The sequence below is a fragment of the Leptinotarsa decemlineata genome, unplaced genomic scaffold (assembly GCF_025532065.1).
Source record: "Leptinotarsa decemlineata unplaced genomic scaffold, Ldec_3_MD MMD2_P_RNA_scaffold_12, whole genome shotgun sequence".
Taxonomy (NCBI): domain Eukaryota; kingdom Metazoa; phylum Arthropoda; class Insecta; order Coleoptera; family Chrysomelidae; genus Leptinotarsa; species Leptinotarsa decemlineata.
In genome coordinates, this window is record NW_027412526.1 from 1,939,953 (window position 1) to 1,958,667 (window position 18,715).

Below are 18,715 nucleotides of genomic sequence, written 5' to 3' on the forward strand. Positions count from 1 at the left end.
AATGAAACGCAAACAGAACATGTGCGTGGATTATATTTGAGTTTTTAATCGTTTTCCTGTATGATCAATTGAAAGATCCGGCGTGTTTTGAACTTTTTATTTGTCGAGGCTTCCGGATATAATCCGCGTTTTCCATCAATGGATTGGAAGGGGAAGCGAGAAACACCGGTTAATCTGAGCTTATATCAACAACAGGAGGCTGATGGTTTTCAATGGACGCGGTCCTGGAACTTAATTTTCAATTTTTTTTCTATTGAAAAGTGTAACGGGATGGGCGGGCTTCGACTATTTTACGTTCGCCATAATCATCTTACTGAGAAGATATTCGCAATGTGGTTGATAAATTTGAGTCCACTGGTTACTGGATACACCGTGCTGTCAACAATAATATATTCTACACAATTGCATATGCAGATGAAGTTATCATGCAGACCGGCAAATTTGTGAACACACTGTGCGATAGAGCGCAGGATAGGCTGAAATTAATTGAAACATGGTGTGAGGAACATTCACTGTCGATCAAACCCAAGAAGACTGAGATGGTCCTTTTCACCAGGAAAAGAAGTTTATTGGGCTTAAAACTTCTCTTGGACGTATCCTCGACAGGAAGCTAACATGGAACTCTGACCTAGAGTAGAGAAAAAGAGCATAAGTGACTTATGAGCAATGTTGGAGGACAGTGGGACGCGCATGAGGTGTTTCACCCCGTGTGGTCAACTGTATCTACACCTATGTTAACGTACGGAGCCATTGCATAGGGACCGAAAGTTCTACAAGCAATGGCCATCCAAAAATTATATCAAATACAGCGACTGGCTCGTTTGAACGTCACAGGAGCCTTGAGAACAACACCAACCGCAGCAATGGAATTAAATACGGGTCTGACCCCTCTGGATCTGTACGTTCAGGAGGTTACGTTAATGGCCATGGTACGATTGCGCAGGGCTGATGTGAACCTCGAAGTAGGAGTGGGTCAATTGAGGCTGGGCCTATGGCGAGAAGCGCTTACTGCGCAACCTCTGCTGCAGGTGCTGCTGATGTAATTGAACCCAGGTTTGTGTTCAATAAACCCTACAAAATATAAATAAAACAGAACACAGAGCCAGATGCTACAAATGCAATACGCATATATACAAACGGCTCAAAAACCAAAGAAGGTTCAGTATGTGGAGTGTACTCTAGATCACTTAGCCTAAGGATTAAGTGGGGAATGGGAAAAAATACCAGAGTAGTCCAAACCGAACTGGCCGGTATCTCAATCGCCAAAAAAGAAATAACCAGGAAAGGAATTTCTGGCAGAAACTTAAAAATCTGCACTGACAGCAGACAAGCCCTATTAATCTTGAACAGACAACGTGTAACTAGAGGGTCACCAAGATTTAGCCAAAGCTTCGATAGATGATAACATTATCCTGAGGTGGGTTGATGGAAACCATCATCTGTACTTGTAACCCCCCACTTGAAAACTCCTTTTCCGCGATATAACGTAAAGCAATTTACGGTGAATTCTCAAGTTCATTAGGAAGATTATCTCGCCATTTTGAACCCTGGAAGATATTATTACCGTCCATTACTGCCTTTATTGTTCCTATCCGATGACGGATTCCTCGAACCACACGGAAGATCGGGCCGGGTTGATAATTTTAATTAACCTCATCAATTTCATGACTGCCAACATGCGTTCAGTCAATTCTCGATCGGTTGACTGGAATTTAGTTCCTTCTCAGAAAACGATTATATCCATCTCCGAAGGATGATTTGACGAAGTGGTTGGACTCGCAGTGCTGGCTTCTTGGTCAATGATGACAAATGATTGTAGTGGGATTGATCTGACATGCGATATGTCACAAATATTGTGTCCTTTGTCAAGGAAAGTATTTCATCTGAATATTATTTGAGGAGCTATACGAAGTTTTTCGACATTTATGGGGTTTTGTGTACCTCTAAAATGAAAAAGCTATTGAAAAATGCCTCATAGTCATGTCAGTGAGTGAAATTTCTTACCATAAGCGTTGCATGGTAGTTTATGAATGGATATACACTCCTTTTCAGACGCTCCTTCGAAAATTCTTGCTGTATCCTTTCTCGAATCCTTGAAAACGCTTCGAGAAACTTGCTGGAAATGGATTAAATGCCAAAGCCTCAAATTTGACTTCTCTGACTATATATATTAAGTCTCAACTCCCTAAACTGTAGGTTAATGTACTGACAACTATCAGAGAACAACTACTCTCCCGGCTAATACCACGAAGGGCGTTGGATTATATCCGACAGGTGTCAGTGCAGGATTCTTCACTGAAGTTATTCCTGCATATGCTGTTGGAATATGCAGGACAACAAACAGCAGGTTTGCCATCGCCCCATCTGCCTGTGAACGAGGTAACCAACCAAATATCCGAAATTTGCCCAATTCCTCGTATAAGGCAAGAAAACTTTTCACATATAGCTATATAGTAGTGCTTCTTGGAAATTCCTCTAAATAATACGACTAAGGTGTCAAAAGTTGATTTTTAGTTTACAACTAAGTGCGAGAAATTTTCAAAACATCGTCTGTCCCACAATAGCTAGGAGAAATGGCTACAAGAAATTTCGTTCTGTGTGTAGCCACAATAGCAGTAGATTGTCTTCTGATTTGATCAAAAACCTCTCAGTTTGTTTTTCCCCTGAGAAATGTTGAACAGTATGTTCTTAAAAAAAGTTTGCAGAGTTTTAACCAACTCAACAGAAGTTATTTTTTTGGATCTAGTTGTTTTGTTGTTCTGGATTGATTCGGCAAAAAAACCAAGAAGCATTTTACAGCAAACGATTTTGTATCGAATTTAAAAATAACATTATGGGGTCGATCACAACTTTGAAAATGAAAACAATACTCATGGTTTCTTATAAGCTATAATGAGAAGTAAAAAATAATTTTCCTAGAGCTCTTATTAGAAAAATAAGCAAAGTAAGAAGTGTCTTCTCCCAAAATACAGGGGTGAAATCAAAATATCACAGAATTCCATTCATAGAAAATTTATCTGATTACCTTGGAATGATACTCAGTACCGAACAGATTGAAGTGGCCTTTTCAAATGAAAATACAGTTGGAAAGCATTTTTCCCGAAACAAAAAACAGAACATCGCAAGAAATACAAATGCTATGTTGTCACAACCTGTCTATGTTGTTGTCTATGTTGTCACAACATAGTATTTGTCACATGGAGAAGAATATGGACACATTTTTTATTTTGATCATCCAACCATTTTAGATGTTCAACCATATTAATCGAAAAAACTTTTAGGCGAAATGATACATATCCTCAAATTCAATAGTGTTAACACTAGAAGAGATGTCGATGGCCTTAATACTGCATATTTCAATTTGATAAGTAAAATACCTTGATAATTCACCCTTTTTCATTCTTTCCATTTCCGCCATTGATTAAAAGACAGACACTACCTAATCAGAATCACATATAAAGCCATTCGTTTGTTCCATGTCGTTTTGTGTTGTCTCGAAAATTTTGGTTGTTTGCAATGTTTTTTATTCTTTTTGAATATGTTTCTAATATGTCTGATGGTTTTTAAAATAGTAATATAGTAATTCAATTAAGAACTCATTATTTCTTGTGAAATTGAAACGATAATAATCGTATAAGTTTTGTGGAAGGTATATTTATGAAAATTCATTGTTATAGAGCCCTACCTAGGTAAAGTTATATACTCCTGATCCATCTGCCACTGGACTATCGTATTTACGTATTTCAAATATATTTGCTTGAATTATTTGTTCTGTAAGTTACGTTCAAGTTTATTTTTCAAGCGAGCGATATTATTGGTGAATTCACCAAAGCGGGTTAACGACACGTACCAACTCTTCTTGAAGTTTAATAGACTTGGTTCACCTGCTCCTTTTCGTAGTTTTTTGGATAATTTTCACGTTGTAACCGTTGTTAATAGGAATTTGTTTTATGAAACACAGTTATCTCTGAAAATTATTCAGAAAATATTCAGTAGTCTACGAAGCATACTGTTGAATGACTTAGATCATCATAATTCAAATCATTGATGTAGTCTGTCTGTTAAAAAAATAAGGTGAATTTTCATTTTTCTCAAATAATAATAATTTATTCGTCAATTTCTTTATTGTCCCCTACAAAGTAGTCCTCCTCGAGACGAGTTACCATAGAAAATAAAAAAAGGCTAATCGACTGTACGTAGCCTGAGAAATTTGAACAACCACCTCATTTATTGAACAGATCACTATGTAAAGCACTAGTTTCTAGTGCTTCACATAGTTTACTCAAAATTACACTAGCTAATCCCATGAAAAATATAATTATGTTAAGAAGTAATCGAACTGATCATCAAATCGCCACTTTAATTATTGCCACGCCTTACTATTTTTTGAGCAATGACGAATTTCACCGTTCGATTCATATGGATCTAATAAAACTCGATTCCAACAATGCTCATGAGCGCAGTGCTCATGAGCAACCATAAAACCCGCACTACCATGTTCGGCAATCGACAGCCCCACCGATCGCAATCTAAACTTATTTTAGCACTTATTTATTATGCCGTTAAGATCTGACATGTACGTACTTTCACGTGCAAGGGCCCCGAGCTCAATGCATGCCTGAAACCCCGATAGCATCTCGACAAAAAGAGCTTCAAACTAATTATTCATTTTCCTTCTAATTAATAGTATTGATAACACAACGCGTTCAAAATTAATAATTTAATAACACGTTGCCAAGTAGTTTTATTATAATATATTGCGCTGGATGCTAAGGCTCTGCGATGTTCTGGAAGATAAGCCTGCATCTGACGTTTAAACTTCTCGATTGATAATACTCGGAATTAGTAGCTCAAATCGAAAGGGCATTGTTTATCTGACGGATTGAATTGTGGCTTCCACCTGAAACGTCGAGATGATTTCGATATGGAACGATGGATGGGAGATTTTTGCGAGATACTGCACACACTCCGTATAAGAGTTATTTCGCGGAAGGTGAAACATCTTGACATTGTCCTTCATAAAATACTCACCTGGAACGCTCACTTGGGAAAAGCTTCACACAAATCCAGGCTGTCCTCATGGACATGTCGAAGGATTTGTGGTAAAACTTGGGGTTTAGGTCCCGAACAAATCCATTGGATTCATGTGATGATCGTTAGACCGATGATCATTTATGGAGCAATGGCCTGGTGGCCGAAGGATTCACAGAAAACGGCTCAGGCGAAACTCTCTGGCATACAGGGATGGGCTTGTCTGGCAATTTGTGGAGCCATCAGTACCACACCGTCAAGGGCCATGAAGATCTTCCTAAATCTACCTTCTCTCCATCTAGAAAGGCTAGATGGATTGGACTGCTGGAAGACACAGCATTCTGGGAATGACCTCTGACATTACAGAACAGAACAGAACATTCATTTCCGTCAAATACTACTTACATGAATACATATACATTTATCATAAATACATTGTTTGCATTTGTTGCAGTATTTCGGCCTAAAAAGGCTTAAGGAAACTATTACCAATTGATATAATTTCTTTAACCTAGAGGTTACAAGATATATATAACAGTGGTAAAAATAGAAACTTGAATGTATCTGTGGTATAGGGTTGGTCCCGATGATAATTATATAATGTAATGAATGTGAATATCAGATGACGAGTGCTATCAAAATTCAACAGCGTACGTAACGTACGTACGTACGATGAAAAAATTCATCCAGGCTGTAATATGTGTACTGTTCCAGGTATTTTTCAGATTCACGTTTGAATTTTTTTTGGGAAAGTGATTTGAATTTGCCAGGAATTTTATTGTATACCTTAATGCCTGTGTAAAGTGGCCCTGTATGTACCCTGTATCGTACCTGTATGTGGGTAGTAGGAAATCTTGATTTCTTGTTGGGTAGAAATGTACGTTTGCAGGTCTCGTCAGTTCGCTTCTCCTCTTATGGATAGTGAGAACTTTTTTGAGAATGTACGTATTATAGAATGTTGGGATATTTAATTTCTGGAAATGGTTTCTGCAGGAGTCTCTTTGTGTGAGGTTACATAAAATTCGTATTGCCTTCTTTCGAACAATGAAAATATTTTTTGCATCTTTTGAATTACCCCAGAATTCGATGCGAAATAGAGTTAGCAAAATAGACCGTCTTGGCAGCTGATACGTCTACGTTCTGCTTAATAGTTCGAATTGCATAAGGGAACATTATAATTCCAACTGTCAACTACGCCCTGCCTTATATAGTACTTTTTTCGAGTAGAGGGAATTGTATCCTCCGAGATAAGAAAATACCAAGAGCAGATAGTTGTTGGTTCACAGATGGCTCTGGTGCAGGTGTTTTCAGTTGCAGACCCAGGATATCAATCTGGCTAGGGACCTAAGCAACTGTATTTCAAGAAAAAAATCTACGCTATCAAATTGTGTGCAAAAAGATTGTTCTCCGACAGTGAAGAGGCGTTGAAAGCTCTCAGCTCCTACCGAGCAACGTCTAAATTGACAAAAACAACTCTTCTTGATGGGAATACTTAACAAATTGTCTCTGGTCTGGATTCCTGGCCATACTAGCCTATAAGGCAATGAGGCTGCTGACTCCCTTGAAAAGGAGGGTGCTGCAAGCAGCTTCATCGAATCAGAACCTGTCATTGGCATCGCTTTAGGCTTTGCCAAACAAATATTGAACACCTGGCTGGCAAGAAGATTCGAAAACTTCTGGCAGAATTTACCAAGATTGGCTAACTCCAAGACGTTTATACACCTTTGGAAGCTTGAAACCAAACAATTGTTTGACTACAGTAGGGATGGACTACGATGTCCAACAGGCTTCCCCACAGGTCACTGTGTGTGTGTGTCGCCTCTGTTTGGAAAATGATGAAACATCGTAGCACATATCTTTGCCTGCCCCGCTGGGGACAGAATCAGGATTTTAGAGTACGGCTCTGCTGAACTCTCCATCTGACCTAAAATATCTCTCGCCATATCAATTAATCGGCTTCATTAAGAAGTTAGGTCTATTTAGTCGAGTTGAATAGGTGTAAGCCATAATAAACCCTTGCGGGTTACGCGGAGTGTCGAATAGACCCACTTTTGACCTAACCTAACCTAATTTCGCGGGATTGAGACAGATATACTCCGAATAATACTTCATTGTCATGTCAATGAACACTGCTCGTGTTTTCCAAAACACGTATTCACAAGAGCTGTATCGCTATGTGCAGATGTTGAATTCTGCCATTTGTGTCGTTAGGTTAGTATATCTTGTACTGAGTAACCTTCCAATGAAAGCATTTGTCATTAATATAAACGAGTGCAGTAATTCTTGGTCGCTAATTCTACACCAGAGCATATATAGGATGATAGTTTATATTTCACTTCCGATGAAATACTCTAGCTGGGCGGTTCGACGTGGGTGCTCTGTTCACTCAGGCAATCGACCGATGTGCTATCGTCCAACCCGTGTTAGTTATTCCACGTTAGTCCTTAGCTCGCACAAATTTCACTTCTGAGGGTTATCGTTCGTAGGGGTGCGATAGCTGGTTAACGAAAAATATCTTAAAACCAATTTAAACAATACTCAGACTTTTTCTATAATAAGTCCCCCTCCGGACTAACGTAAAACACTATTTATGTTACAGTCACATTTTGCGAATCAGTGCTTTAAAAATTCTTCCATAGTTTCAAACAGCCACTCTGAGACTAATTAGTCGGAAATAATGGGGCAGATGTACCATAGAAATACAACCCTTCCCAAACAAAACACCAACGGTGCGTCCTCTGCCAAGATGGCGCATTTGAAGGTTCCCCTTGCGCCAATGCCATTCATTCTCTTCCCCTTGTAATTGTCCCCTATCCCGGTCCAGATAGATAATCCCCGTTGGGTTTTTGTAACGTTAATCCGGCTAGCCATGAAATTGATAGTTTATTTGCCGGTGCGTGCGCATTAAAGGATATCGACCGTGATCCGGTTGAAATCTGACACAGCATCCTGGTCTGTGACAAATTGTTAAGTTGTTTCGCTAATTTTGTCCGTTTTTGTGAGTCTACTTCAAACTATAACATCTCGAGGCACATTTGCTAACGGAACACAAGTCCAATAATTCCATCAGAATGAACATTGTGTCATCGGGAGTCGATGACGTTGACGATGGTCGTATTCGGTTGGTATTCGGTTGGCGAGAAGTCTGGGAAGTATGGAGGCTGAGGCAGAACTCTGACGCTGAATTTGTTTAATTTTCGGGCGATATTTTGTGAAACATGCAGATGGGATCGGACCTCTCCGGTTGATCAGTCCCAGCTGCTGCTAACGTAGTTTTGATACCTTTTTTCAATTTTTTCACTCTGCTGTAATACTTTAGCCTGGTTGCAGAAGGTTACACTGAGTCATATCAGATGCTGACCACCATACATTAACCATGGTATTTATTGATGGGTTTTCGCCTTTGGGAAGTGCATGGGTGCCTCATCGGTGTCCATGTATTGTTCTGAAGTTTCCTGTTGTCGTAAAAGATCCACTATCAGTGTTGAATGGCTGGTTAATTTTTCAGGTTGTTTCGGTTTGACATTCTATAGCATTACAGCATTCTGTAGCTATACATATTCGATGTACAGATCATGAGAAGTTACACTTTAATTATACAGTGTCATCCCCAAAGTATGCACCACATGAGAAACTTATTTCGACAAAATGTTACTCTCGATAATAGTTTGTGCATCCCCAAAAACTGAACATGCACCAAAAAAATACAGTAAAACATACGTATTATACAAGGAGCCTTCAAATATTTGATTTTGGGACGAAAGTAAAGTACTCTTATTTTGAAAAATCTCGGGAAATGTTATTTGAAAAAGTTGTTCAGCATTGAAAAATATATCTAGATTTGAAGTCATGGTCATCCAAGCATACTTTGGGGACGACACTGTATATTCATTATCCTCAGAGTCCTCAAATCCTGATCCTGGATTATTCTAAGTGAACTCATCTTTGAGGATGAAATCTCTGGAACTGAATTGTGCAAACCAACGTCGAACAGAGCGTTTTTTAAACACTATCGTTGCCAAATGGCTGGGTAATTTTTCGTGCTCTCAGCAGCATTGCTTTGCATCCTGTAGTATCACAGCACTCTGTAGCTTTTCATCTTCGATGTACAGACAATGAGAAGTTACACTTTCATTATATATCCATTGGTTTCAGATAAACGTCGACATTTCCAACGAAACGATTTTTTATAACCTAAAAAAATTTCTAAATTTGAATTTGCGACGCTCAATAGCTTTATTATACTTTTAAATCTGATCTGCAAATGGATAATCCATGGATAATATAATTTCACCTCCAATAATAATATTTCCTCAGAAAAAGCGAGGAAAAATAATAAAAACCGTAGAACAAGATACAATTTTGTAAAAAAAATGTTCAGTGAAAATTTAAATTCACTTACATTAAACTCAGAATTGGAATATAACATTTTCGCATATTTTCGAAGTAATTTTGTTTGACATTATGTATCAGTATCAGCAGATAATACTTTGAGTTACGCTGCTTGAACAAATTACTTTTATGGTTTTTTAAATGGGCGATATTTTTATTACACAATAATTTTCTATAATCAGTGAAAATAACACACATAACAATATTTTTACACCAAAACTAATGAGCGTAATGAAAGGAATTCAAATCATGAGATACCATAACAGAAATTGAATAAATTTTTAACGGAGTATAAAGTTTTATGACCGGGTATATAAAGATTTTGGGATCCCATTGGCTGGCGAAGTCTAAACAGCAATTTTGTTTTAATGGTGGATTGTGAAGGTTGTCTTCACTTCATCAATTTTGCGTATTTTAACAATTCAATTGCTTTGTGATATAGTTTAACATTTGTTTTGATAACACTGTCACCAAGATGATAAGAATAATTGCAATTTCGTAGATAACTAAAGAGGATAACTGAAAGCTCAGTGAAATTGTGTTAATTTGTTTGTAACTCATTCTAATAAAAGTAAACCTTACCAGGAGAAAAACTATTCTAATTTCAAGCTTCATCCAGAATTGGAAAGCTTTCCAAAATCACAAAGTTTGACTTATATATATGTTAAATCTCAAGTCTTGCCTAACTAATGGTGTGTAGGGTTAGTCTCAGAAAGTCAGTTGAGTTGAAATTTAAGTTCATGATCATAAAGCTGAAAAGTTTTCATATCGATTAATTCAATTCAGCTGAATTAATGTTGGGCAGTGAACGGTTAGATAATTTATGAAATCATATGACTCTATAACCTGTAGTTACACCAATAAAACTGTGACTCTGAGCACTTCATCAACAAGAAATGGTATACCGAAAAAAACTGAAGAATAGTAGGGATCTAAACACAGGAATCGGATCTTTGTTTCAGATAAAATCGCTGTTCTGGACCCTTACAATAGAACGATAAGGTTTTATTGAGATTCAGCTCCATCTCTCTCATATGCCGATTTGAGCGTTGAATTTAACCTCAAAATAGCTCTGAAAATTATGCATCACCAATTGATAAGAGCTTGAATACAACTCTGCAAGGACCATCAAATACATTGACAGGAAGGTGGTCTATTCAGGGGTATATCGGCAGTGATTGCTAAGAAATGACGAATAATCTATTCAGGTTCTTTTCGTAACTGAAAAAAAACACTCGATTGGCCATTGCAGATAGAAAATTTCTTACTAGTTACTAATACTAGCTATTTCATCTTCAAGAGTGGTATCAAAATCGACAGGGGACTCGTGATAATGCTCTTCAATTATACTTTTTGATATGCTACGTCAACTTTCAGTATTGATGCAACTCTTTGCAAACAGAAGATTTCTCCTTCTCTCAAGACTATACTGAACAACGTTCATGAATAGTTTCACTTGTAGCTTCAGTCTATATTCAGAGAAGAAACAAATTGAGATTTGCTCTCCCTGTTTCATGCCTTGAGCTCTGTAGACAACCACACTATTATTCATAGAGTATACATACGGGAAATGAAGGGATCATTTACAGGACCATCATGCATGCCAAAAATTGGGAATATTTCAGAAGCTATACAAGTTTCAACCAGCTTACAAACCATTATAGTCTGTACAGAAATGAGGGAAACCACAGCAGTGAGAAGGAATTAATGCAGAAAAGTGGGAGTATGACCGGTGTCAATATATAGACAATTTTCAGAATTCTTATGGAATGGAGTAATTTTTTACTCTTTCCACATTTGTTTTCAATTTAAATTCCATATTCTGATTATTTTATAGATCTCTAGAAGGTAATAAGTCCGGCGCCTACTAATACTATCTTTAACGCGATATGAGAAAAAGCGTCGCCTGCCTCTTTTGACGTTGTTTGTCACAATTCACTATTTCAATGGCTCGTTAGCGGCGTCTTCAAGGGGCATAGCGGGTAGAAATATCTCAGTGACTTTGTTGATGAATTGTTATGTCACTTGCTTGCAATACCGAATATACTATGAGAAGAGATGTATGTTTCCAGATTTTTTTTCGAAATATCCATTTTCCTGTATTCTTGTAAAGTTGGCAGAGGTTCGAGTTAAAACGAACAACCCACCGATATTTTGGTTATATGGGGCTCTGGGCAGGTACGAAACACCCACTAACAACGGGAAAAACATAAGGCCACTAAATGTCACATCAACAACTTTTCCAAACATGTCCCGCAAATTACCCACCTCGCAAGAATATACAATTTATCCGTATTCATTTTGCATGAACGTGAGAAAAAGCAGTATATTCCCCGGAACCCATAAATTACCTCGAGTTTAGTGAAATTTTTTCCACCGAAGTGACTATAATTTCTGTACCCGACACGCAAAGTAACATGTGCGTTACGTTTGCTTATAAGAATAAATCAAACGGCAGTTTTTTCCAAATTACACACAAAGACCGTCGCGTAAAACACAAAACAAGGAAAGTTCGAACGCCCCGATAAAAACATACATCGAATCGCTTTGTCTCAAATGGTTCCTAAATTCAGGGACGGCTCTAGAGTTTTCAGCGCCCCGGTCAAAACCCAAACTTGGCCCCCACTACTCAAATTATTTGTATATGTTTCCAACAGTGAAATCCATGAACAAAGCATAAACATAATGAAAATGAATTATCTCATGAAAAACTCAAACAACTTGAGTAACTATTCAATATTGAAAGACATTGTTTTGTTTATAGTATAGTGTAGGACCATTTCAACATAATTTCTCTTTATGGGCATGTGTCAGCCATGTTTCTTGTACTGCTTTACGTATAACGATGTGAAATGTCAGAAGAATCACCTACAATGTGAATATATTGAAAAAAAATAATAGGTGGGTGAAAATTATAAGTAAGTGATTAATAAAACATCACCTGTTCAAAAAGGAACAACAAAACTGTGTTTTTCTGGAATGTGTGAAAGTGATACACGTTATGAATCCCTGGGGAATATTCTGGTGTTCTCCAGGGAACCATATTGCCTCCGATCCAATTTTTATTGTATATCAATGACTTATTGAAAAACCCAAGGATCCAATATATTGCTTTTCATCTCCACCGGCAGCAGGAGGTTGCATATCTTGATGAGAATCTAGAAGTGATTTCGAACTGGGGTAAAAGTAACCAGGTTCAATTCAATGCCACAAAAACCCAGGCATCGGTTTTTACCAAACAGATAAATGTTTCCGAACTGGATATAATAATGTCAAGTCAGACAATTCCGCTTTCTGCTTCGATAAGTTTGTTGGGAGTTAAAATGTACACCAATATGTCTTGGTAAAATCATGTCGCTGGAATTGCAAAGGCTGCTTCTCAAAAGCTTGGAACACTGTTACGACCTAGAAAACTGTACACACCTCTGCCTTCTTTGGATTATTGTTCTCATGTATGGAGCTCTGCCCTTAAGCATAGTTTATTGATATATAATTGTTTGATGATTATTTATTCTCAATCTATGTTATTACATTGTATTGACAACTAACCCCTCTCCGTATGACATCCAAGCAACGTCTCCAATTGTCCACAATAATGTGTTCCTTATGAAATATGATCTCCATCGATGAAGGATTGATCAACACTTTATTTAGATATTTTTTTGGAAGAATCAGATTAGGAAGAATTTTCCATTTCAGATAACCTGTAAGTTATAGTTCTAATGGCAACTAGGGTTATGAACGAGGGTTGTCAAGTTTTTCAGAACACGATTTCTTTACAGAACTAATTTTGAGACATGGAAAATACTTGAGCGATGGAGCGAAAAAGCAGAAAAAATCTTGAAGCTGTTCAGATACTGCAAACAATCAATCCATCCCCTCCTTAGTGACTTTTTGGATATATCCTGACACATGGCGCATGGGTGGCCGCCTGAATCGCCCCTCTAAAGCCGGCGCTGCCTAAACTCAAAACAAATGACTGTCTTCATGCCGGAAGCGACCGATTCGCCAACGGAACGAACCGGATGCCGAATATGCCATCCTCAATATCGACGATTTGTGTACGCAAAGTATAAACTAGTTGATGAAGGGGTGTACGTCGTTTGTCAAATGTTTAATGACTTGTGAATTCGGGATGGTTTGTCGGCAGAAGTGGGAGTGTTCACTAAGAAATACTTGTCAAATTTTCCACGAAAAGTTGGCAAGATACTTGCATAAAATTTCTACAACAAGTTGTTGGGGATTGAGCGGGGAAAATATTGAAAAAAGGGGTTTTGCCAAAGATTCAATAATGTATAGTGATAATACTGATATTTTTCGAAGAAAATAAATGAAAAACATAATTGTTTATTGAATACATCATTGGTTGGGCCGAGTAATGTACCACATAACGATCACCAACTTTCTCCATTTTCAAAAACTCACGGCTGTCAAACAAATATTAAACAACGCAGCGACTTCAAACTCGAAACATTCCTTTATAGATTGTGAACTTTCTAATACAGTGATATTTTTCAAACAACTACCGCCATCTCTAGGACAGGCCTGGTACTTCTGAGACTACCTCTGTACTCAATGTGTACTAATTCCATTTTCCATTATCACTTCCTCATTAGTACTTTCATCACTTTTCACAACAGTTCCACTGACTCCTCTTCAACAAAATACATCCTACCACTCAGCAATCGAACCAAAACAACTTTATATTCACCACAGTATGTGATCGATTTGTACAAACACATCAGGAATTTCCTAGGACGGTGCTTTTAGTATTCGCGGCTCAACTTGCGATTAGCAATTGAAATATGTATCAAATATGGCAACCAGTTCCCTATGCAAATTAATGATATTGTAATTATTATTTGTAACGTTAATATTAATGCTGTGAATGACCTAGGAGATCATGATACCACTGCAAATGCTGCATGGTAAATTCAATGCGCGATAAACACAGGATCGGACTGAAAATAATTCATAAATTGGAGCGGGCGGAAGGTCATCCACTGAAATTAAGACATATTGTGAGGATTGGCTTGGTATGCATTGATTTCTCTAAGTCATGTGCAAAAGTAGAAGCTAGAACTAAGGCAATGTTTTTAAAAAAATTGTCATTTCAATTTAGCTGTGAAAACTTCATTCTGTCAATTTTTCTTTTCTGTACATCGACACAATCACAAACTTGGCTTCAAGCGAACCATTGTCCAAATTGTTTTGGTTATCTGTGTCTGTATCTGTATAGTCGTCAAGTTTAGCAACACTGTTCATAAAATAAGCATATTTTGTTATTGAAATACACCAGAATATCTTTTACCTCTGTCAAAACAGTATACACTTTAGAGAATCATAAATAGACTTTGGTAGGTACACTAAGAAAAGTTGAGAAAGTTACTTCATCGGTTGGCTCATGCCGTGCAATTTTTTCGTTCCTCCGTGTTTCAACCGAAAAGACAGGTATTGTGGAAAAACAATTATATACCAATTATATACCTACCCACTCGTCGTTTCTAGTTCGTAATTTTTTGGCAAAAGACAACCCCGTAATCATGCATGAGCCACTGTATTCACCAGATTTAACTCCCTGCGACTTTTTCTAGTCCCAAGATTGAGGAAACGCATGAAAAGACGGCGTTTTGCGACGATTAAATTAATATTATATCTGAAGAGGACTACTGTGAAGGAGACAAAATGAATGAACATTCTTGAGAAGAATGAACATTCATCCCATTCTTGAACAGGCAGCGTCACTATTGATTGTGAAAAGCTCAAGTTTTTTCTTTGAAAGCCGACCCTGGACAGGGAAAACGTTAAATTGATGGCAATATAAGTTTACAATATGTTCAATTAAAATACCTGGAACATAACATTATTTTTCCATTGGTAATGGGATAACGAGAGCCACAAGGAAATTTAATTAATGGCTTAATTATACGGGACCGTTTCCTTAATCACTGATGATTATTATTATCATTCATAATTTCTCGAGGGAACCTCGATATTGTTCAATAATTAGTGAATATCCTATTCAAATGAGCCAGTGTAATTATCAGATTAACAACAAATTGCTAGGTTACTCGTTCTTATCTCAGCTAGTATCTGTATAGATAATTGTTTGGAGATTTTAATTCGCTGAAGCGAAGCATAATTTCCGTTTTTCCCCACTACCACCACTCGAAATGGGTGTTTCTGTATTCAACGCTGAAAAAAGTATTTCCAAGTTTCCCTTCGTTCTACCCACAAGAGTTGTTTTGAATTGTGTTCTTTAGAATAAATCTTCCCAAATCATCAGATTTGGCCTACGTAACATACCAAACATTTTTCGAGATGTACGCTTTTAGAGTTCAGTATCGAATCGTATAAATACAAATCATAAAAAATGATTCCATGACAGACAATGACGAGCTCACTCAATACTCCCAATCGGGTTCGCAATAATCGTTAAAAAACAACAATTTTTTTTAACATACCACAATATATCTAGGGGCAGAAAACTTCACACTGGTATTGAATCAATATGATTATTAGTTAACCTCAACCTTCAAAAGACATGTGTACAAATTTCATAGCTGTTGGACTATTAGTTTGTAGGATAGAACATTCAGAGTGATGCAACTTTTGTTAGTTTGAGGAAAATGGATGAGAAGGATTTCCTTGTGTTGATGAAGCATTGCTTTTTGGTGAAAAAAACTGTTGAAGCCGATGCTTGTCTTGATAAACATTATTCGGACTATGCATTTGAAAAATCCACCGCTGAGAAGTGGTTTGCTGAGTTTGATCAGGGTGAAATGAGCACTGAGGACGGATGCGGTGTTGCCGACGAAAACATGAAAAAGTCCACAAAATAATTTTGAATGACCGCAAACTGTCCCAAATGACCCAAATGCACAAACCAATTTAAAGCAGAGTGCAGCAGATTGTTGGTTGACACTGGAAGACACAGCATTCTCAAAATGACCTCTGACTGTATGCCTCCGACTGTCAACTACGAACTACCTTATAAAGTACTGTTCCCAAGTAGATAGGACTGGATCCTCCGAGAAAAGGAAATATTAAGAGAAAATAGTTATTGGTTCACAGATGGATCAAAAACACCTTCCGGTTCTGGTGCAGGTGTTTTCACTCGCAGATCCAGGACAGAGATATCAACCCGCCTAGGAACAGATGTGACTATTTCAAGCGAAAATTTACGCTATTGAACTGTGTGCGGAATCCAATCTCATGTTTACGGTTCGAATGATCTGACAGACTGATTTCTACACATCTACTGCACATTTTGAGGGAGGGGTTTCCCACCGGCTATGATTCAGTCCGGCTGTACAATATTTCTGGAGGGTAGCAGACAAGCACGACTCGTCGTCCAACAGAAACTTTATAATAATCGTCGATATGTATCTCCATCTAAAAACATCAACCGGAATGAAACTGAAAATCTATTATTATTATTGAAGCACTGGAGTAAATCTCTAGATTCACTCCCATCTAGTTCTTTGCGAATAACTCATGGTATTTTTTTGTTTCTTGTCAAATAACCACAAATCGTTTGTTATGAATGAAAAATAACAACTTATTCCTTTGTTCCAGGTCAAAGTATGGTTCCAGAATAGAAGGACGAAACACAAAAGGATGCAGCAAGAAGAAGAAGCCAAAACGAACCATTCCGGTAGCAAATCGGGTTCCCCCAGTTCACAAAACAACACACACCACGTGAACAAGTGGAAAGAAGAAACAGCAGACGAATACGGGGAGTACATCGATATGGATATGGAAGATGAATGTGTTAGTGATGTGGAAAGCGAGTCATAGACAAGACTTGTAGCTCCTTTGTAAATATTCTTCCGGTGCAAATATATTGGTATTTCATTCGGATTGAGTGGTGGGGGATTGTGAGAGTTTGAGAAGACTGAGAGTAGAGTAGAGACCTGTTATTTTCATATATCGCTCTGGGTCTGTGATTCAGTTATGATGAGAGTTGCTCAAAACAAGTTGTCCAATAGTGATGAGATGATCAGAAATTTTCTGAGTTGAATTAAATGCTACATTTTTACTTTCACTGTTACTGTAAATGCCTAATCATGGCATTGACATTAACAAACTCCCCAAAAATGAAAGCATTTTAAATCTGACAATATTTTCTGAATCATAAACATCTTTGATATGTAAATATAAATTTTCAGTTCACAAGTTAGAAAATTTCTCAGGACGATATTGGAAAAAATTGATTTAACTTTATTCAGTGTCATATTATCAATGATTTAGTTAATCAAAATAATCAATTCAAGACAAATAAGTCTTTTCTTGAAAGGAGTCATTTTTTTTCATTTATAAATTGAACAATGATGATTAAAATATGGTCAAAACTGTATCAATCCTGAAAAAAGCACATTCTCATCATAGTTTCCATTCCCAGCACTGAAATTGAATAAATATATTACTATCACCAATAACTATGAACCTTCTGTTGGTCAATCTGGTAATCAAATGAACTAGAGGTAGGAAACCTAATCAATAAGTATAGCTGGATGAAAAACATATTCTACAAATTATTTTTCACAGTGCAGGTATCGAAATAAGTATTTTTCTCAGTGTGAGCCGAATCCGCTCATCTCTCATTTTCCCAAATCGCTCGTATGTATGGTACCAATAAGGTTATGTATTAGAGTGAAAGTCGGACAAATCCAGTGACTTGACGCAGTTGCAATAAAAACCCTAAAACAATTACCAGTGCCAATGTTTGAGTGCCAAACTTGTCTTTTGTCAGTGCCAACTGCAAAAAAGAAAAGTCCCGTTGTTATTTAGTTGAATGAACAGTGTACATAGAAATTATTTATTTCGTTTATACAGAATTTTATATTTATTTTCCCTGTACATATCTTGGTATTACAAAGTATTACTGTCGGTTTTTTTTTTCGAGTGATGTAGATGTGGTAAAATAATTTTTGATACGGTCCAGTTAGAATTTGGGGGAACATTTCCAAAAAAGGTTCAAGCTGTAACTGTTTACTAGACACTTAATTTTTCAACTATTTTTCTGTGATGACTGTAAATAATTTTTAGTATTTTAACATATCTACAGTTTCCTAAAATGATAAGTGTGTGTAAATGTTTGTTGATATCGATTTTCTACTTGTAAATTTGTATTATTGGTCGGATTCAAGTGCCAGGGCTATTTTGAAATGGCACTGGCCCGATCTGAAAATGTAGAAATTTCAAGATGTTGAGTTTCATGTACTTAAATTCTGTAAGTATAGAATATGAAATATAAGAAGAGTTTTATCAGTCAGAAATATTGAAGTTT

General features: G+C 37.1%; 1 protein-coding gene across 1 annotated transcript in view; it reads left to right on the forward strand.

Moving 5' to 3' along the window:
- Ems (empty spiracles) overlaps positions 1-18,704 on the forward strand; it is a 45,264-nt gene extending 26,560 nt beyond the window's left edge. The window contains exon 3 of the mRNA XM_023173907.2: positions 17,002-18,704. Coding sequence (XP_023029675.1) covers positions 17,002-17,223 — 222 coding nt within the window. The 3' untranslated portion in view covers positions 17,224-18,704. The remainder of the gene's footprint in view (positions 1-17,001) is intronic.
- The last annotated feature ends 11 nt before the right edge of the window (positions 18,705-18,715 follow it).